Source organism: Planococcus citri, chromosome 3 (genome assembly GCF_950023065.1).
Source record: "Planococcus citri chromosome 3, ihPlaCitr1.1, whole genome shotgun sequence".
NCBI classification, from domain to species: Eukaryota; Metazoa; Arthropoda; class Insecta; order Hemiptera; family Pseudococcidae; genus Planococcus; species Planococcus citri.
The window spans coordinates 47,527,532-47,549,096 of record NC_088679.1 but is presented as its reverse complement, the minus strand read 5'-3'; the positions used below and the strand labels follow the sequence as shown (position 1 = coordinate 47,549,096).

The 21,565-nt window shown below is 33.8% G+C and overlaps 2 protein-coding genes across 10 annotated transcripts in view; both read left to right on the top strand.

Moving 5' to 3' along the window:
* Positions 1–15,310, top strand: part of LOC135840903 (protein sickie-like) — a 92,156-nt gene extending 76,846 nt beyond the window's left edge. For all 7 annotated transcript variants that reach the window (XM_065357654.1, XM_065357656.1, XM_065357657.1 and 4 more), the window contains 14 exons: positions 6,676–6,759; positions 9,180–9,342; positions 9,455–9,582; positions 9,671–9,879; positions 9,968–10,145; positions 12,122–12,269; positions 12,344–12,534; positions 12,630–12,871; positions 13,026–13,172; positions 13,264–13,527; positions 13,914–14,110; positions 14,201–14,426; positions 14,506–14,557; positions 14,657–15,310. In XM_065357654.1, the coding sequence (XP_065213726.1) occupies positions 6,676–6,759; positions 9,180–9,342; positions 9,455–9,582; positions 9,671–9,879; positions 9,968–10,145; positions 12,122–12,269; positions 12,344–12,534; positions 12,630–12,871; positions 13,026–13,172; positions 13,264–13,527; positions 13,914–14,110; positions 14,201–14,426; positions 14,506–14,557; positions 14,657–14,776 (2,349 nt within the window). In that variant the 3' untranslated portion in view covers positions 14,777–15,310. The remainder of the gene's footprint in view (positions 1–6,675; positions 6,760–9,179; positions 9,343–9,454; positions 9,583–9,670; positions 9,880–9,967; positions 10,146–12,121; positions 12,270–12,343; positions 12,535–12,629; positions 12,872–13,025; positions 13,173–13,263; positions 13,528–13,913; positions 14,111–14,200; positions 14,427–14,505; positions 14,558–14,656) is intronic.
* A 167-nt stretch (positions 15,311–15,477) lies between these two features.
* On the top strand, positions 15,478–20,407 carry LOC135840906 (uncharacterized). Of its 3 annotated transcripts, none has more exons than XM_065357665.1 (9): positions 15,478–15,820; positions 15,924–16,062; positions 16,140–16,252; positions 16,324–16,447; positions 16,578–16,825; positions 16,906–17,108; positions 17,197–17,434; positions 17,539–17,632; positions 17,717–20,407. In XM_065357665.1, the coding sequence occupies exons 1-9, from the start codon at positions 15,728–15,730 to the stop codon at positions 17,896–17,898; spliced, it is 1,434 nt and encodes a 477-aa protein (XP_065213737.1). In that variant the 5' UTR covers positions 15,478–15,727; the 3' UTR covers positions 17,899–20,407. The 3 variants fall into 3 exon arrangements, with proteins under 3 accessions (XP_065213737.1, XP_065213739.1, XP_065213738.1); XM_065357667.1 differs by having other exon boundaries at positions 15,479–15,820; positions 16,614–16,825; XM_065357666.1 differs by having other exon boundaries at positions 15,487–15,820; positions 16,933–17,108.
* Positions 20,408–21,565: the final 1,158 nt, after the last annotated feature.

The following is a 21,565-nucleotide window of genomic DNA, read 5'->3' as shown; positions in this document are numbered from 1 at the left end:
GACTCAAAAACCTCAATTTTTGCCAAAAAATTGACAGAAATTTTCACTTTTTAGCAAATTGCTAAAAATTGTCGTTTTTTGGCGAAAAAATCCAAAAAGTTTTTTGTTTTCAAAAATTGTCCAGAAGTCTTGTTTTTTGCAAGAAATTGCCAAAATGCTATTCCTTTTGCTAAAATTGTCAAAATCTCGCCTTTTTATCAAAACGTAGCAAAATAATCGAACTTTTTAAAATTGAAAACCAAAACATTTTCATTTTGTAATGTTCTGATTTTTTGGTGATTTTTTTTCTATTGCATTGAAAAGTTTCGTTTATGATTCACCAGTCATCACTTTTTCAAATTTTGTCTTTCGTGCTTTCCCTCATTCTCTTATTAAAAATATTAATGGATCACTGTGAAAATTACTGTAAATATTTTGGAACGTATTTTTAAATTTCTGTGCCAAGTCGGGGGGGGGGGGGGTAGATCCTTGTTTGTTGAAAAAATCGAATCTACCTCGTCTCTGATAATTCCAAAAATTCCTCTTGAGAAAATATCCTGTGGTGGTTGAGCAATGAACATTCAATTTTAAAATATTTTTGCTTCCTCTCCCTCTCCTTTCATACAAGTGGTACTAGATAGTATGTAGAAGTAGAATGAGTAAAACGCGGATAAAGACATCATTCTGTAAATGCTATTTTGAAAAAGTTTCGTTAGATTTTCAAACTCGCAATTTTTAAATCATCAGAGAAACATTGAATGTTTTTTTTTTTTTTTTTTTTGGTTTGAGTGCGGATTTAGTCTGATTCTGGCATGTCCGAGATTTTTTTCCGGACACAAAATCAACATTCATTAATGTACAAAATTGCCTTATTTTTTCTATAAATTTTTTATGGTTGATGATTTGAGTGTAAGATTAGGCCTTTCTACATATAAGTAACAACTTACCCGTATAACTATACAGAGCTGAGCTAGACCTATCTAGATGGTTTCAAACGATAATATTCGCTTCAAAACCAACGTTTATTCGTGTATTTTTGAAGAAAAAAAAATGGATATGTTCGTGGTTATAAAAGTAACTCGTTAATTTTATTAATAAAATCTGCCTGATGTTGCTTGGTTGATGTATAATTTTCACGAATAGTTTCAACATTTTACGTATGTCATGATATAATTTTCAACAATTGACCAAAAAATGCTGAAGGATGACAACGTTGTATAGATTGTTGATAAATACACATAAAAAATAGGCCCACGACTTCCAGCAAATTCATTCGTCATCGTTTATGATTGATGTACTAGGTACTCACGATGAGTTATTTTGACGGACCCAATGAATATTTTTCAAGTACAAGTCTTATGTCTTACTATCGCAGTAAGTTTACGTAAGTAGATGTACTGTACAGTGTACGTACATTTGTACTTACGTAGTAAGTCGAGGTGCTGGGTTCATCGCGATCAATTTATGATATAATTATTATCGGTTCCTATTCGTGCCTAAAAATAAAGCAGTGAAACTTGTATTATGTATACATCATTTTTTGTTAGAAGGAAACCATTGCGTGTAATTTAGCCTTGAATATATATATACGAGTAAATAGTTACAAACTATAATCAAATTGCTGATATTACTCGTAGTACAATACCTGCCTAATTTCAAAGATTTAAATATTTCCACGTTGATCGAATATTAAGATGAATTTTTTGGGTGTTATTTTATCACGTATCCTTCGTAAAATTATTGTATTTCGTTACAACATGTAACACGATTAATTTATCGATAGAAAGGAACCGTGAATTTTTACGAATCTCACGTAGGTAGGTCTGTATTCATATTATGGGGCTTATATATGCGAAAAACGTTCTCACTGGTAAATTTACCACAAAATGATATTCTATGTACGTAGATATACCGTCTAAACGACAGAAAGCATCTGCCCCATAGATACAAATAATCGATTGATTTTACGAAGATTTAATTCGTGATTTTGTCGATAGTCTGTTGGAATATTCCCACATATGTGCTTGTGGTAATGGTGTACCAATTAACACAGTAACTTGGCGACATCGACACCATTTTTACTAATGTGTAATATCCGAATTTCGCGACGTACGAATAATTAATGCAGCGCACGCGACATGCAAAATGTCAAATGATCCATATTCCATCTGCATGTTGTTTGTTGGTTTTTAACAAGTTTTCTGACTGACAATTTGTACGGATGTACGCATTCATCGTATAAATTTATACCCAAGTACCGTACCGATATGTAGCTGTGGAGGAGGTGTTTATTTGAAGCTTAATATACATGTGTATCTTTTGGTTATGAATTGGCAATTTTGTTTGTTTCATCGGATGTGCGTTAATTTTAACCATACACGAGGATGTTAATCGACCATCGATCGTATTTTGAAATATGATTCGCTTCGTGGCTTCTCTCTCATATGTGCGATGAAATGAAACAGCCGACGAAATAATCGCGGGAAATGCCCTACCTATGCTTACGGTCATGTTATTAATATTTAGGTAGCTTTTTTCTCCAAAGGAAGTCGCCGAATGAGTTTGGAAACAGAAGCAGTTAATCTGATTGAGACTTCGTAAAATAAAACGACGAATTTTAGCGTGTGTTTTTTTTTCTGGTTGGTAGGCTTGTATATTGTATTAGTGAGAAGTCAGGTTTATATGATAAGGGTGGCTAATTGATGATGGACAAATGTAGTTGATTCCGCCGGTTGTAAAGTTGATGTGATGTGTGATGTTGAAGTGCCATTGAACTATTGGTTTATGGTGAATCTGTCATTTATTCTTGCAATAGAATTCAATTTGCGAAATTAAAAATCTGAAATCAAGAAAAAATATCAAAAAAAATGTAAGGAGGCGGTAAGTTTTGAGTTGAGACCCCATAAAAAAATTTTGGCCCCCAAGACCAAAGGGGCGGAGTTGTGGGGTCGCAAATTTGGGCCATTTCCAAAAAAATCTGTTTTAGCCAAATTTTTGTGAAAAATAATGGCTATTGCGGTAGGTCAAACATTTATAAGTTTCAGCACCACATTTTATGACCGGAAACTTATTCTTATTGATCAAATAAAGTCAAACTTGGGAAATAGGGTTTTCTCGCGAGGTATAATTATTTGACCCCTGGAGTTGGGAGGATCAAAGTTGAAAATTACAGAAAGGTCATTTTTTCGGAGAAGCATAATTTGGCCGCAAATACAGTCCAAAATCATACCATTGATGAGTACCATCATTGTAATCAACATATCCAAATTTCAGATTCCTAGATTATCCCCACTCCACTCAAGGTGGAAAAAACCTTATTTTAGCGCTATTTTACTTGATTTTTGACCCCACCCCTCTAAAATTGACCTATGGAGCCCCAATGTCCAGCATACAATGGGATGCTGCCACTTGAGTGCTTTTCGCTGGTTTCGACCTTCCAGCCCCATTTGACTTTTTTCCATGGTATAAAAAGTGGATTTTTCGGCTATTTTCATGTGTTTTTCGACTTTTAGAACAGCCTGTAGCCCCTCCTAATTGACCCGGAGGGTCCAAATTTTCACAGTACAATGAGAGGATGTACCTCAGGTGCCCTTTGCAGGTTTCGACCTTCCAACCCGATCTTACCCCATTCCAGGGTGAGAAAAGTGGATTTTTTGAGTTTTAGAACAGCATGTAGCCCCTTGACACCCCATAGCTCCGCCTAGCTTTGGTCTTGGGAGCCCAAATTTTTTCTGGTAGGTTCTAAACTCGAAAGGTACTACCCCTGTGAATTTGGTCCAAATCTGCGATACTTTTTTTCCGCTGTCCACTCTATTGTATGTACTAGATGTTCGTTGAATTTTTTGTGGGGTTTTGATTAAATTATGTATTCCCTTCCCCAGGGCTTCTTTACTATCCAACGCATTGGCCATTTTTCAAGATTTTTTTGAAATTGGCAGTAATGTCCAAAAAATTGACTGCACTACTAGCTGTATTCAAAAATATTTCCTCAGTTTCAGAGACTGCAGTATTTTTGGATGGTTTGGCATAATCAATGCCAAATATTGTGTAGAAAATATTTTCAAAACACGAACTTTCCTTAAAATAACCGATTTGTAAATTTTCGGCGCAGAATCTTAAATACTACCTTTTGGAACTGGGCCATTTTCCCCCAAAACAGGTTGGTAGTGGCTGAATCGGAAAAAACCATTATTTTTTGAAAATTCCCCCTCTTTGAAGACCCATATCCCCACTTTAGAGGCACTTCTGAGACTAAAATTTTTTCTAGGTGACCAACTGACCCACTCAAAATTAAAGTCTCCGCTGAATTTGGTTAAAATCTGAGAAATCTCAAAAATTTGAGCCCTGGTGGTACCTGGCACATCGAAAAATTATTTCCTTTGAACAGAAGAAGCTTTAAATAGTATCAATTTGTTATAATTTTTCATGAGCGTTTTTTTTTTCAACGTACAAAAAATGTGCTTAAAAGGTATTGATTTTCAGTACTAACTAATGAGAAAAAGCCACATTTGTGAGCCTGGAGGACTAAATTTCAGGTGCCCAGTTGGAAAATCCCCTATCCTTCCAGTCGCATCTGCCCCTAAATATCATTTTAGTTTCGTTATTGAATAAACAATCCATAGTTTCGTAGAATTTCTTTTCATCAAAACTGCACCATTCGCGCAAAAAAATGGCTTCGCAACTTTTTTTTTCTGAATACCATCGATTTTTTGTGTAAATTTTACGATTTTATTTCATGTTTGCGGCGTAATCGTACTTAAAGTATCGCAATCGGTACTTACCAACAGTTCACTTTGATCTAGATAGTTTATTTTCGCGTATACCAATAAACCAATTGCCGAATGTACGGCGAGATCTATTTTTAAAAGTTAATTAAAAATTTGTTACTGTATGTCCGAATATAGGAGTGAAACGTGAAATGAAATGCGTTTTCGTGGTGATCTAATTCGCCGCAAAGGTAGAAGGTATACTTGGATTAGGTACCCTTCGTCATATGTGCCGGAAATCTTCTGTATAGCATCGAACCATTCCATTATATAGGTACTGTTCGGGGTGTGCATGTACAGCCATTCGATCCCTTTTACCTTTGAACAATAAATCCACCATAGTATACAAAAAGTTTTCTTTTTTAATGGTTTATTACATTCGTTCGAGTATCAAAATAGGGGGAAAATAGACGAATGCATTATGCGATTAGGTTTTAATTAGATAAATGCATGATGACCTGCACGAGATGGTTAAAGCACGTGTATTTGGGTGTACAAGTATGCATGAGGAGAATAATTTCGGTGATGTTTATGTACCCCACCTACGGTGGTAAATCTATCTGTGTTGTACACCTATATAGGTATACTACCTAGTTATATTACATATTATAACTTCGTGTCGAGAAGTTGTTAAATGAAGTACATACGCATAGGAGAATACATATCGGATTCGAAGCTATAAAAACTATAAAGTGGCGGGAGATCATTGACCGTCAGCGTTGACAGCGCGACTACTCGTTACTATGATAGATACTATAATAGGTCCATTAATACGTTTGAGGATTGTTGGTGTGTAATTTATGAATCTTGATGCGAACACGATGATTTTTAACACACTATATAAAGATTTAAGCCTACGACTGGTGGATTTTCACCGCTAATTATCCTCTATTTTTAAATATATCGTAATTTATTAGGCTGTAAAGTTTCCATTTCTGTTACTGCTGGGTAGTGGGTACATACTCGTATGTGTCGTATTCGTCATTGGCGATGGTCTGCAGAAATGCAGACTTACATTTTTAATGTAGCCTACCTGGTTATGTGTAACATTTTTACATACCAATAGGTTTACATTTTGCCTATTGATAGTATCTGCAATCTAGCCCTGAACGGATTAATTTCGTCAAGTATACGAGTATTGGTTAAAAACCTAGTTAACTCGATCGTTACTCTAATTTTCGATTCTCTTTTTACCGAAAGCGAACGCGGCGTAGCAAATGTGTGTGTTTTCTTTCTAGACAATAAATCACCGCGAAGTGAAATTCAATTCGAAATTGTAACCTAGTTGAAATAATTTTTGAAACCGTTACCTATGCAGTATTATTCGTGGATACACTATATTTGGATTATAATAAGGCTTTTGACGTATTGCGGGTTGCATATCGGTTTGCCTGAACTTTATCGGTTTGGTGGGCATTCTTATCAGTGAGTATCAAAATTTCATATTTTGAGCAATTTTCACAAGGTGTTTTTGAAATGTATAGCTTTTATTTAGTTTTTTCTTCAATTTTAAACACTGTTAAATCCTGTAATGGAAAAAGATCCTCTCTTCGTCGAGTTTTAAAGAAGTTGACAAAACGTCTTTGAACCTCGACAAAGAGCGGATCTTTTTCCATCACAGGATTCAACAGTGTTTAAAATTGAAGAAAAAACTAAATAAAAACTATAAATTTCAAAAACACCTTGTGAAAATTGCTCAAAATATGAAATTTTGATACTCACTGATAAGCATGCCCACCAAACCGATAAAGTTCAGGCAAACCGATATGCAACCCGCAATACGTCAAAAGCCTTATGTATTTTGATAATGGTTTTAGTATACCTATGCGATGCTAAAGACACGATTTGTACCTTAACTTAAGTGTACTCGTACTTTACTTTTTTTATACCGAGTAATTTAAATAACCGGTATGCATTTCCTCTGTTTCAGGCTCATGTCGTTTCGGCTTTTGAAAAATCACTATCAAATATGACCCAGAGATTGCAACAACTGACCGCCACGGCTGAGAAAAAAGTAAGTTCAAGTTTGAAATGATAATGAAAGTTTTCTGCTAATGAATGAGTGTATATGAAGGAAACGAGTAACGTAAAGATGAGACGTCGCTCGTTAATGATTTGAAATAATGATTATAACTTTTCACGTTATATGGTAAATAATACCTAGAGTTTTGATGGATTTTACCAAACACGAATCGCGAAAGTATGGTGTCGAATTTATTAAGAAAGTATGTACGTACATAACATACGTACGTACTTTTACGAGCTTGTCGATGTATTTGAGGTTCATCTTGATATATGTATTGGAAATGATCTTCGATTGAATGAGTTTTTTTTTTGCAAACAATTCCCCCTCCACCTCATTTTTACATGGAAATATCCCGGATACTTGATTGCGTGTTTAGATCATTTTATTTTTTTTTATCGGGGCGTAGGAGATCCATAAAGCAGCCCCCCTCCACCCACAAAAAACAACTACCCAAACAGAAAATTGAAGATCCTGTAAAGTTTTGAATTTTCTAAATTACCTAGTTCGAAAATTGCAGACAGTGAAGTGATCATATTTATTAGGCCATTCTGGCCATTATTATCCCAAAAAACTGCAATTTGGAGGCTCAATTTCATCCTCGAAATTTGCGATTACGCCGTTTAAACCCTGAGAATCTTCTGTCTAGGTCATAAATTCTATCTACCAACGAGTTGTAACGACCTCTTTCAACCTATGCCAGGAAAAATATTGTACTTTTGGATCAAACTTTTCTCAAGAAAATACACCGAAATCTCGAAATGTGCAACTAGAAAGCTAGATGAACAAAGACGCATTTTTACGACATTTTACCACAGTTCTTGAACTATTTGAACCCCTCGTTCAAATCTTCGAAATTCATATTTTTTTCATGTAAGTAAGTAGGTACGCTTGAAGTTCCAAAAAAAAAAAAAAATTGAACAAAAAAGTGAGTTTGGAAGTTTGACCGAAATTGTGGTAATCGGCGTATTTTGATCTGCTGAACACGAATCCAAACTTCCGCACCAATTTTTTGTGTAAATCCAGGATATGGTTTTTTTTTTATTCCACCCATTGTACCTACATGCAAATTTTTGTCAAAGAAAAACAACTTTTTTTTGAGGAGCCCTTGATATTTCAGGACCATCGACCATGGAATGTTTTGTAAAAAAGAAAAAAGAGAGTTAAATGTGCACTGAGCACGCTTCTGGCAATGACTATTGTGTGCAACCGAAAAAGAAATAAGTGAACGATATTTTTATACGAGGCCGGTGTTGTCATGTATACCTACGACTTTTGAGATTTTTCAAAAGAATGGTTTACCGTTAGGTCCAGGTAAATAGTTCAGTAAAAGGGTAACCAGGTTTTTTTGAGGGGGAGGGGGGTGAAACTTCTGAAACATTCTACCTACAGAAAAATCTTCGAACTAAACGGAGAAAAATTCAAAGAGCATGCGAAAATTTTTTCCAGGTAAAATTTCAGGTGCAGAAGATCACTTTTGATTTTTAACAAATCATTAAAATATTGAAATACGTATTTTTCATGAAAAAAAAATTGAATAAATTGGGGCATGATGCTAAAATTTGGTTCATTCGATCTCCCGAATTGATATGCCCAAGTTTCGACCCATTCTGAAGATTCTGGCGAAGTGTTGGGTTTTCCATTTTTTAAAAACATCAAAAAAGATCTAAGAAGCAAACGATGCTTCTGTTCCCTAACACGTGACTTTGAATGCAACCTCGCCAGTCACGACTTTGTTGATTTTTAGGATATGGGACACAAGTAAGGCAATTTTTTTTTTTTGAAACAATCATTAATCCTTTTGTTTAAATTTTTAAAATGTAGTTTTTTAAAAAAAAAAAATCGAATTGTGAATATCATGAAAAAAGTAGAAAAAGAAAATGAAAACTACATATTCTCCGGTGGGTATGAGAAAATCTAAAAACGTTAGGCCTACTCCGCTTCTGTATCTTATAATCAATTGATCATGCTTTTTCAATCCCTTTGCCAAGCTTGGGACCAAATAAGAAAACAAATGATATTCCATCGATTAAGTTGAATAATGGGTTATCTGGAGGGAACTGGATTAAATTAGGCAAGACTAATTTCAAATAAATGTACATGTTTCACCGTTGTCGTATTTATACTTCTCTACTAGTAGCAAGATGAATGAACGGATTTAAGCGTGCATCACAGTGAAGTACAGGCTAGATATTGACTGTTTATTGTATTGAATGGCGCTCTCTCGATAAATATATAATATTTCATAAAATACGCGAACGACGAGAGGAGGGAATTACATAATCGAAATATATAATTTATTCTGTAATTACACGCTTTTTTTTCTAATAAATCGAAAGAGAAGAACATCGTCGTATTAATGGTTACCGGCATTATTCGCAATCTCAACAGACGATCTGTATGTGTTGCAGGATTCTGAGTTGATGGAATTACGGCAAACGATCGAAGCACTGAGGAAGCAAAGCGGAGGAGCAGAGAATACAACCATCAAAGAGGGTACTCCTACACATAATAATTGTTCTCCATCTTTAGCTCGAAGGCACACCATCAACACAACTATCGATTCGAATCCAAGTAACGAGCTTATATATCTGCATTATTTTACTCGCGAATATATTAATCGCGTAATTATTTTCGAACTAGTTGATCAATGAAATTAATCTCTCTTTTTTTTTCGTTGTCTTAGATAACAATATATCGAGACAATTGTCTACCGATTCGATGTCTAGTTTGGTATCGATGTCTTCGGCGTGCAGTATGTCCAGCGGTAATCAACTTACCGAATTGGATAAAAATAAAAAGAAAGGCGGTTGGGTGAGTGATATTTGATCGCATTTCAATACAACGAACTGTCCGAAAGCTATTTATCATTTGGGTATTAATACAATTACTCTTTTCACAGTTACGTAGTTCCTTTAGCAAAGCATTTTCACGTTCGAAAAAGAATCGTAACGGATCGCTATCGGATGTGGAAGATTCGCGAACGACGCAGTCCAATTTGTCAGCACCTTCGTCACCGTTGCTCAACTCTCCTCATCCTATAAACGGAAATATTTCCGATGAAATGAAATCCAACGGGTCGACTATGAAAAATAGCCAATCGTCTTCGGAGTGAGTGACCAATACCGGAGATAATTTTTACAGCAGGCCTATAGGCCTACTTATACGATTGTTTTTAACGATAATGTCTTGTTTTTAGGTTATACGAGAATAATAACGATAGATCAATCAATGATAACGAATACAGTCCCGAATTAGTACTAGAATTGAAGAAACAATTACGCGAAAAAGATTTAGTACTTACGGATATCAGACTGGAAGCGTTGAGTTCGGCGCATCAATTAGAATCGCTTAAAGATACTGTGATCAAGATGAGAGTACGTTTCTCAAGATTGATTTTTTACTATGCTGATATAATATCGAAGTTTCGATCGGTGAAATTATTTTTTATACGAAAATAGCGAGGTGTTTCCTTTCGATCTATGATTTCTTCTGAAGGATAAAGTTGAATTGCATAAATTATAGGCGCATTTACAAGGTGTCCAAAAGTATTACGAGTCGGTATGGTGATAAATAATTGATGACAGGTGGCTCATTCGTTTTTCTTTTGTATGATTAATTGAGACTTGAGACGAACATGCTTTTATAATTATTTAGAGTGAAAAATAAGAAGGTACATATGAATATTATGGAGCAGAATACATAGGTCCTGATGATGAATTATTTGATTTTGAAACATGGTGTGTATGATTCGGGATTTTAAAACAAAATTCAAGCAAAGATACATATTTTTAAAAAAACTTAATATGAAGGTTTCGTTATTTTAAAAAATTGCTAATCAGCTAAAAATAGAAAATCTGACAATTTTTGGTGCAAGAGAAAAAGTTTGGAAAATTGCCCATTAAAAACTGAAAAAAAAGTCATTTTAGGCTTAAAAGTTGAAAAAACTTATAATTTTTAATTGGAGTTGAGTGAAATTGAAAAATTGTTTATTCAACAATAAAAATTATAGGCAATTTTATTTCAAATTTAAATATAAAAAAACTGATGAGTGATAACTGATGACTTGGTGAAGGAAAAGCAGATTTGATGAATTGCTCATTGAGTAAGAAATTTTTTTCCATCATAAAAATTTCACTTCAAATTTAAAGAATCCAACTGATGATTTTTTTGGATAAAAAGAGAGAAGTTCGAAAAATTGTTTATGGAGGATATTTGAGAAAATTCCATTTTCAAATTTGATTTTTTTTTAAAGAAAAAATGTTCTATGTAGTGTTGGACTTATTTGGTTGACGTATGTGTATTTTATAACTTATACTTGGATTTTTTTTTTGGCACCCTGTACATTAACATTAATTGTAATCTAGTTCAGATTTTTTTTTTTCATTCTCTGTTCAGATTGTTTCTTTTTATGAGAAAATAATGCTGATCCTGTATCGTGTCGCCCCTCTTCTTTCCCTCACGCAAGCAGTAAAATAAATATAAACTTGATGTTTCTGCATAAAAGTGCCTCACGAGTTAACCGACTACAGACCGTCCAAAAAAAAAAAATTGAAAATTAATATTAGAAATAGAAAAATTTTAACTTTTTAAACCGCTTTTCTGGTAGAAATAAATTACCATTCCTATGGCCAAAATTCTTGAAAAATTAAAAAAATATATTTTTGGATTTTCCTTGAGATCTTTTTTGACAAAGAAAAGCTCTAAAATAGTTGAGTATGTCCTCCAAGTGAGGAATAAAAGGAAATTCTTGTTGATTACAAAAAATGTAAAAAAAAAACTGCCCGATTTTGGAGTTCGGACTCTTGTTAGCAAAATCAACTCTGAAAAAACGTTCAACTTTCTGTTTGAAAATGACTAGTTTGAAATTTATGCTCCAAGGGGTGGAACTCAATAGTTTTTTTTTATTTAATTTCATAGGGGTTAATTTATCAATAATTTTTAATTTTTCAAAACCATTTTCTGTTGAAGAAAAATTTTTTAAATGCATATCTTTTTCAAGATAAGAGGTTTAATGGCACCACAGAACTTCTTTTTCAGTAAAAATGAAAAACAAGGAATTTTTTTCTTATTTGGAGGAGCAATATGTATTTGTTGATTTTGGAAGAGGAGAGGCGAGATGGGTTGAAAAATCGAAATTTCAACTAAGAACCAAGTGCTTATTTCATGAGTTTGCTTCATTTTGAAAGATTTGCTTTGATTTCTTGAAAAGTCTTTGGAAATCCATTCTAATCAGAACAGCTTTCTACTTCGTTGAAAATGATTTCATCTGTTTTGAATTTTTTATCGTATTATGTACCTACCTTACCTAGTTACCTAGTAAACTTAATGAAACTCTTCGCTTTCTTTACAGAACGAAATGTTGAATTTGAAGCAGGATAACGAACGATTACAGAGGATTGTTACAAGTAAATCCTTAGCATCGTCACAGAGTTCTTTACAAACGCACGATAGCATGGATAGAAGATACAGTACCACGGACGTTTGTAACGATCGAACTGGTCAGTGAACTAAATAGAATATTTATTTACATCGCCTTTAGAATATTATTATTAATTTTCGACGTGTTTCTTAGAATTAGACATGATGTTTACGGAAAACGCCGATATGGATGCGAAAAAAGTAGCCGTATGGGTATTCTTCGGAGCACATGGGAGTTATAATAAATACGTAGAGGAACGAAACGAATGTCCTATCTCTTTAATTCCAGTCTCAACGAAAACCAATTGGGAAGCGTTGGATAATCTAGTTTTTAGAGCTTTTAAGGTTAGCATTTATTGATGAAATTCTTCATCGACGACGTGATCTACGACAGTAAAAAATTGAATGAATTTTACCTCGTTTTTTTTCTGCAATTTTAGGAATACCTCGATCGTACCGATCCCAACACTAATCTAGGTTTAAGTCAAGATTCAATTTGGAGTTACCATGTCGGCGAAATAGTTCGATACAAAGATAGCAAAGAACCGGAGCTGTTACCTTGTGGATACCTAGTAGGCGGTTCATCATCGTCGATTACCGTTTGCCTAAAAGGAGCACTTCATAGTGGCTCGTTGGACGCTTTAGCTTTCGAAATGTTGATACCAAAGTCTATAATTCAAAGGTGGGTATTTTGTTTAACGTAACGCCGTTTCCGTTGTCGGAAATTACACTTACGAAGGAAACGGAAAACACAATTGTGTCCAATTTTGAGAAACGCCATCATCGCGTTGTGAATTCACACGTACGATTAATTGTTGATTTTATGCGCCTTCCAGATACATAACGTTGTTAGCCGAGCATCGTAAGATAATGTTATGTGGGCCAACGGGTACCGGAAAAACGTACTTGGCTAATAAATTAGCCGAGTATTTGTTATACAGCGATGGCAAAGAAATAACCGTCACATCCGTAGTTAATTTTTGGTAAGACAATCCGTCACTGGAAAATTCATCACAATTTACGTTACAAATGTATTGTATTCACTATTCATGCGTTTTTTTTTTCACTTTGCAGCATTGACGAAAAAAACAGCAAAGATTTGCGTCAATATTTGTTAAATATTGCCGAACAATGCGAAAATAAAGAATCCTCCGAAAATACCAATATTGAGTTACCATCTGTGATCATACTGGATAATTTACATCAAGCTTCGTCGCTAAACGAAATATTAAATATTTTATCCAATTTCAAATGCAATAAGTTTACTCCTTACGTGATCGGTACTCTGAATCAGTCCACGTATTCGTCAACTGATCTGCAACTTCATCAAAATTTCAGGTAGGAATATTGAAATGCTAAGAAATGGCTTCGACTATAGGTACAAAAATTCTGCTGAGAATCCAAAAAGTCCGCATTTTGCATTGAGTAATTTTATTGATTCTAAAAATTAATAGATGTTGAACTCAACGATCTATAGAATTACCTAGTAGAAACATATCTCAAGTAATTTTTCGATTTTTTTTTTTCAAAATTCTCCCGAGGCTGGAGAGGTACTTTGATCATATTCAATGTTTTTGATAAGGTTTCAAAGAGTTCGAATTGTCTCAATTTACGGTTTTTTTTTTTGACAGACGTTTTCGGCGATTAAACCTTATATACTAAGCATTTAGTACTACAAATGTAGTGATACAATGTAGTTGATAACGCGGATTTTGTTATGGCAGGTGGATTTTATGCGCAAATCACCTAGAACCGGTTAAAGGATTCTTGAGTAGGTATTTAAGAAGACGTTTGATCGAAGTAGAGTGTAAAAAAGGTGCTAAAAATACGGAACTGTGGAGAATAATTGATTGGATACCCAAAGTACAACATCATTTGAACCAGTTCCTAGAAACGCATGCTTCTTCTGATGTTACCATTGGTAATTAAAATAACATATCAAATATGTACCTAATTCAAAACGATATTGATTCGTGTAAAAATAATAATTCGTTGCAATTTTTTTCCGCAGGACCCAAGTTATTTATGTCTTGTCCTATGGAGGTTGACGGATCCCAAGTGTGGTTTACTGATCTCTGGAATTATTCGTTGGTACCGTACTTACACGATGCGGTCAAAGACTGTCTACAATTACATGGTAAAAGAGCTCCTTGGGAAGATCCAACCCAATTCATCATTCGTAACTATCCGTGGAGTAAAAGTACCACGATTCATGGTGGAATTGAAGCATTGATGAGGTATGGTGATGGAATTTATACAAATTGATTCTTCATACATTACGTTTTATTATTAAATTTTACCTATTCGTGTTATTAGATTACGCCCCGAAGATGTAGGTTACGAAGTTAAATCTGAAAGTGATCCTTTGGTAAGATATGAACTTTATTATAATATCATCGTCATAAGAGAACGAAAACAATGTAAACAGATATGTGGGTATTAATTATGATTTTATGAATCATTTCAGTTGAATATGTTGATGACATTGCAAGAAGCAGCAAATTATACAAGTAGCACTCATAATATTTCCACCGAGTCAACAAACGGTCCGGTTTTAACAACCAATTGTAATAATTCTACTATTTGACAAATGCCAAAATTTCCAACGGTGTGTTTTTTAATTACTAAGTTGATTAAAATAAAATATCATATGCATAACATATTTTATCCTACCAAAGATATTAAGCGCTTCCGTTGCTCATTTTTTTCATTTTTTTTTTTTTTTTTTTTTTTGTAAATTTTTAACGTATTTTTCAGAATTATACGTTCAACGCTTAAGCGATTTTTTTAAATCTTATATATTTTTTATCCTTTGAACATCTTACTTGCGAACGAAATCGAATTAAATGATGAGTTTACTTCCGAAAATGACAATAAATTTTTTACGAGAAATCATCCGAAAAATCTGCCATTTTGTAACGCAAAATGATATTCTTCTTTTGTACATTTTGTACTTTATTGTCATTTTTTTATCGAATGTTCTTTTATCTTATGATTTTTATCTCAAATGTATTAGTCAGAATTTTTGTTCATATTCGTATCATACCTATTTTTTTTAAAAAGTAATTTTTATTTTTGATGATGTTTTTTTTTATTAATTATAATAAATATTGTTCTATAATTGGGGTTTTATTTAATCGATGGAAAATTTTCATTCTTTCTACTTTTTTCTTCTGATTTAGCCCACCATCAATGCTATAATATTTCATCGTATAAAAAGATTTTTCAATAATGGTACTATGTGGATGATATCGACCAAAAGTATCGATTGTTTATCGAGTTACCTTCAGAGAATACCATCGATATTACCATTATACTATCATTGGCTGCTACATTGTTGTATTGGTCGTTGAATAACACGAATAGAAATGAAAGCATGAATTGGCCTGCTCGCTCATTTCTCGTTTTCAAGTTTTTCATGTGAAAAATCATTGATTAAATGAAGCAGTATACGCGAGTTATTTTCTAACAAGTGAAGGAAGATTTATTGCTAAAGTAATAAGTTCGAATTTGAAAATTTGATCAAGTATTTTTGAAAATGGTAGAAAGAGCATTTTTAAGTGCTAATAACTATTTACAGTTCTTTAAAGAGATCGACGATATTTATACAGCGAAAGATGATGCCATTAACGTAAGTACTTTAATACACCTACTCAGTTCAATTGCCATATTTGTATATTATTGGTGCAAATAGTGAGTAGTGAAATATGTACCTAATGTTTGTTCCTTCGTAGAATATATTCGCTGAGATAAATCTTGCCTATGGTCATCTTTTGCAAGATGATGAGGAGCCTCAAAATTCCAACGAATTCTTGATACCGGAAATCCCAAAGAATAAAAAAGAAACGAAAGAGAAGCCGGAATCATCACGAAGTAATGTATCAGATATATTTTCACGAATCAGTTTTGAATTTGAAATAAGTCGTTACAGTTTACCTATTTCTTTGTAGTGACTCGAAAAAAAGCGTCATTGTTAAATGAAACAGTCGGTATATCCGCCGAAAAAGTCGACAGTACAAATGATCCAGATGCATTCAGAAGAAGCTCCAGAATTGCTTCAAAAGTTAGCTTTGCGAATCATTGTGAATTTGTTTTTGTTAATAGTAAAGATAATTTAGCTTACTTCAATTTCAGAAAATTCCTCAGCGTTTATCTTCAGCCTGTGAGAATATTGAAGACGAATCATCGATCAATGCTTCAAGATCACCTGCCCAACCTCTCAGTCAATCGAAGCAAAAATATGATACGAAAAATAAAGGTAATAAAGCGAAAAATGTTTTTTCTTATAGGTACTCAGTTAATCGATGTTAGATAAACAGTATGAAGATGGTGATGATTATTTTTACTGTCTGTACATACCTATATCTTCGAACGTGTTTATTGTTAAGATTCCACAAATACAGAAGACTCGATGAAATTTTTAGCTCATTCCACCCCTCTGACGCTATCTCCTTTTGACGAAAAAAACGATGTCAATTCCGGAAACAAAACACCCAATGACAAAATTGCGTCAATTTTGAAACTCGAAGAAAAGCCTAATTCGGTGAAGAAGCGCGTTGAAGAGTTGGAAAAACGTCCTACGAAAGGAATCATACCCAACAAATTGCCGATGAAAACACCCGATAAAAAGAAAAATGTAAGTGATATTTTCATGCAAGTATTTCACTTGAGTATTCAAAATACCTGCTCGCGCTTTACTTTTGCCATTTATTTCAGTATTTTGACATTTGTTTCAAAACACAGGCACAAGTTGAAAAACCCCGCGTGGATAATGCTCCTGTTTGCAAATCCAGATTATTAAGAAGCAACAGAACTTTGAAAGATATTAAAAATGCGAATGTCGAAACGTCTCAAAGCCAAGTTATTGAGATCAAGAAACCAACAAGGTTTAAAAATAATCCTAATACAGGAAACAAAATGTAAGTTTACTTGAAGAAACGGATATTCTAGTTCATGGTTCGAATTACATACAGGTATATTGTGAGTTTTTTTTTTTTTTTTCGGCAGAAAAATGGGCATCGGTAGCAAAGCAACGAATCAGCGACTACAAGAAGCCGATGAAAATTCGAATTCTCCGAAGTTAGAAAAAAAGATCAATGAAAAATCAGCACCTCCGAAGAAATATTTCAACCAAATTAAAGTTAAAGATGTAAAAACGCAAAAAACTAATAGCAGCAATGAAACTTCACAAAATGATGATAGTACTCGAGAACAAGAAGCGAAACAAGCTGAAAGTAGATTAGCAGTGAGTGTCGTAGTTGCTAAAAATAATCTAAGCAAATAATTTTCAATTTGCTAAAATTTTATTACGTATTTTTTTTTTTTTTTTTGGAAAAAAATGATCCACAGGAGAATGCGCAATACGAATTGGATCACGTTTTGGAGAACGAATCGAGTGAAGATGAAGAATGTCCTAAAAAACAAATACCATTATGGGCGACTAGTAAGTAATCCGAATATTACTTTCTTTGTGTTTTGAAAAAAGAACCCAGGTATACCTAGCTAATTTTCATTTTTTTTTTCACAGAAGAAATGCGGGAATATCCGCTGCATGTGCAAGCTTGGATAGATAAAAAAGAAACTGTGTATCCGTGGTTTTTTAATAAGAATATCAAGAATCCAAAATTAGAAGAATTATTTTCTGTTGCCATTAAAATGCGTCCACGTACTTCTAGCGCTGTATGGACTACCAAAACTCATTTAAAATGAAGAGTAAACATTAAGATATTGAGTAGGTAACAGAGCCCTGCACGCTACCGTTACTAACGGGGGTTACAACTTACGTTACGCGTTGTCGCTACCAAAAACAACGCTAACGCGATACCAAATGACGTCATCTATTAGGAATCGTCGTATGTTGCCGTTACCATGAAAATGCGTTACTGTAACGCGTTATAACGTCAAGTTACCTTTTTTTAAATCATTTTCATTTCTCCAAAACTATGATACTTCGATCAAAACTGATTTCACAGTTCGAAAGGGTATTGAATTTTGAACTTTTTAAGCATTTTGAAATTTTCAAAATTTGAAAGTTGAACTCTCAAATTAAAAGTTCAAATCTCAAAATGGTGCTGTAAGTGGGAGCTACCATTTAAAATTCTGTAAAAATTTCCATAGATGTACCTTTTGATGCTTTTTCGAAATATTCAAGTTTCGAGATGGGATCTCTTAATTGAGGGGGAGCACCCCCACCCCAAATTTAGGGCAACACATTCGAAAAGAAATCTGGGGCATGTGATATATCGAATTGTATGTTTTTGGTAACGCTGAACACGAATATGACGTTAGATTTTTGATTGTGCCCGAGTTTGGCTTTCATTCTAGATAACGATCTGTCTAAAGCAAAATATATTAGTACTCGATTGTTGGGAAAACAACAAAATGCAAACATATTCCCCAGCTATCAAATAGTATCAAAAGCGAAAAACAAATGCTATCCGCAAGGTATAGAATGTAATGAAATAGGTCGCCGAATCCCAATGCAATCTTTGTTGGACCACACCGCGCTCAGAATTGTAGAGCTATTACAAACAACTCAAAATACAACCTTAGAAGGAGAGTTTATATTAATATCAAAATGGGGTATAGATGGAACTTCCGATCAAACTCTATATCGACAAGCATTCCAACAAGCAGAAAATTTTAACAAGTCCGAGACAACAAGGTGAGTTTTCAAGTCTATGATACTGATATTTATTAATAGTAGGTACCTAGCAGCTACATTGTGATAAAAATTATCAAAAATGACATAAAGTTCATGAAACAAGACGTACATCCGATTACTTAAATAGGTGAAAAAGTTTTATTTACGAGATCGGAAAAAAATACATTCATAAATGAGAGGTCACATGATATACTTTTTACAACTTTCAAAACTTTTCAATCAAATTAGGTGGGGCATACTGCAGAGGCATGGGGGTGTGGATGAGGTTAGCGTAAAATTGGACGTCATATTCGTGTTTGGGGGGTTCGATTCATATGGAGACGACACTAATATTATGAAAATAGCTCAACTTTTAATTCAGTAAAAAGTGAGGGGCGTAGAGTCACCGGAGGGGTGTGAATGAGGGTTGCATAAAATTTGACTTCATATTCGTGTTTGGAGTGTTCGATTCATATGAGAACGACGCCAATATTATTATATAGTTCAGCTTTTAATATAATAGTAAAAATTGAGGTGGTGGCAGAGACTCTGGAGGGGTGTGGTTGAGGGTAGCATAAAATTGGACGTCATTTCGTGGTCGGGGTTTCGATTCATATGGAAACGAAACCTCGTTTACCAAAAACAATAATTTACACCAGATTCCATTTTTAACCCCTCTGTAAGTTTTTTCAATTTTTGACCACGGCCTGAAAAAAATATGTTTTTTAGGGGTTAAAAACACACTTAAAAATTCTATTCGCATTTTTGTGCCGAATCATGGTCATCGTTAAAACAGGCAAACAAAGCTAAAACACGCCATTTTGAGAGGGAAATATGGGGGAGGGGGGTGAAAATTTTTGTGAGGATACCTCTGATGGATGTTTACAACATAGCAAAAAATTGAAAAAATTGGTTCACATGGGGCTGAGAAAAAAATTTCTATTGTAATTTCAGAAAAGGGGGGGAGGTTTCTCGAAAACCAGGGGGTCTGGGGGTCTGAAACGTTCGTGACGGAAGGTGCTCAAGGGTACCCACCTTACATGCAAATATCAACCCTGAAGCTCTCGGGGGCAAATTCGCCATACTTATCCACCTACAGCCTTTCCACTTCATTTCTTTAAAATTACTTTTCTGATAAGTGTACCTATGTATGTACTTACATCTTTGGATAACATGAATCAGTTCAAATCATGCAATAAATGCATCAGTGTTCATTTTTTATTTTAAAAATGAAGTTGGGAAAAATTGGTTTACAAATGCGTTATAACGGTAACAGGCATCGTCGCTACCAGTAATCTGTTACCATTTGACGTCATCGGTAACGTGCGTTCCTGGTAACGCGTTACCAAAAGTAACGCGTTAGAATATAACGTGGGGAAAAATGATTACCCGTTACGTAACGGGAGTACAAATTAACGTAACGTGCAGGGCTCTGGTAGGTAATAGTCACCAAATGATAAATTATAAATTATTTATCTATATAGTAATACTAGCAGTAAGTTAAGTAGGTATTTTAAGACGATTTCTACTTTATTTTTTACTTTAAGTTATAATTAAATGTCGTTTTAATTTCTATCTGCGTTTTATTTTTCATTTTGAAACCGAGTCGAAAAACGCAACTCAAATATAGTACTTTATTCGCAACCAAAAGCTCCCGCTCTCGTTCGAAAAATGTCTGGTCTGCTTTTGCATGTGTTTTATTTTTTGCAACGAAAACCAAAGTCAAAATTAAAAGGATAATCATCGAAAATATACAAAAAATATTCGATAAATATGCAATATTTAAATAAAAACAAACTCAAAGTACATACAAGATTACATAATCAAGAAATCAAAATTCCTGCAAACGTACAGGTATGCAACTTTATTTATATGTACTATGTGAGTTTTTAAACAGATTTGTCTATTAAATCAATCGAAAGAGTTTTTAAAAAATCCGGAAAAATTGCATTGAATTATGAATCACTTTTTTTGATCAATTTTGTGCTTCGGCTCGTACTCAAATTTTTTCCAAAAAAAAGTAACCTTTACCAAAAAAGCTCTAAAAAGTAACCAAAAAAAGTCATAAAATTAACGTGAACAAAACATTTTTGTGGAAAAACACAAAAAAAAATAAAACCGAACATCATCAATTGAAATGTTTATGGTTTTAAATTTTGAAAAGTGGATTTACTCATACCTATTTTGAAACTTACAGATACGAGATTTTTCGGCCATTTTTTGGCAACAAAACGAGAATTTTTGCAGTTTCTGGCTAAAAAATATATTTTTGAAAAAAAATAAACTTTTTGGAACTTTTGAAAAAAAAATAAAAATCTTTCGCAAGTTTGCTAAACATGAAGCAGTAATTTTTGGAAAATGATTGACAAAAGAACTTCGTTGCAATTTTCATCAAAAAGCGTGACTTGTTGGCAATTTTTAAGTAGAAAAAACGAGAGAAAAAACTTGGGCAAAAAGCGGAACTTTTCAATCGCAAGAAAGCTAGGATTTTTCGCAATTTTTGGCAAAAAGCAAGACTTTTGGACAATTTTTAAAAAAAGAGCACTTTTAAAATGATTTTTTCCAAAAAAAAGGACAATTTTCAGCGAATTGTGCTAAAAAACGAGATAGAAGGCGAAATTAATTCCAGTAAATTTGTTGTGTTGAAAGATCCCCAGACGCAAACTATCGACTCAATTCACGCGATGCTGTAAAAATTTTAAAAAAAATATCACGTCGAACTTCGAAGTAGGG

Coding starts and splice junctions, on each gene's coding strand:
- LOC135840906 (XM_065357665.1), top strand. CDS start 15,728: ATGGTAGAAAGAGCATTTTTAAGTGCTAATAACTATTTACAGTTCTTT. Junction 16,063..16,139: donor GAAGCCGGAATCATCACGAA/GTAATGTATCAG, acceptor ATTTCTTTGTAG/TGACTCGAAAAAAAGCGTCA. Junction 17,109..17,196: donor CCTAATACAGGAAACAAAAT/GTAAGTTTACTT, acceptor TTTTTTCGGCAG/AAAAATGGGCATCGGTAGCA.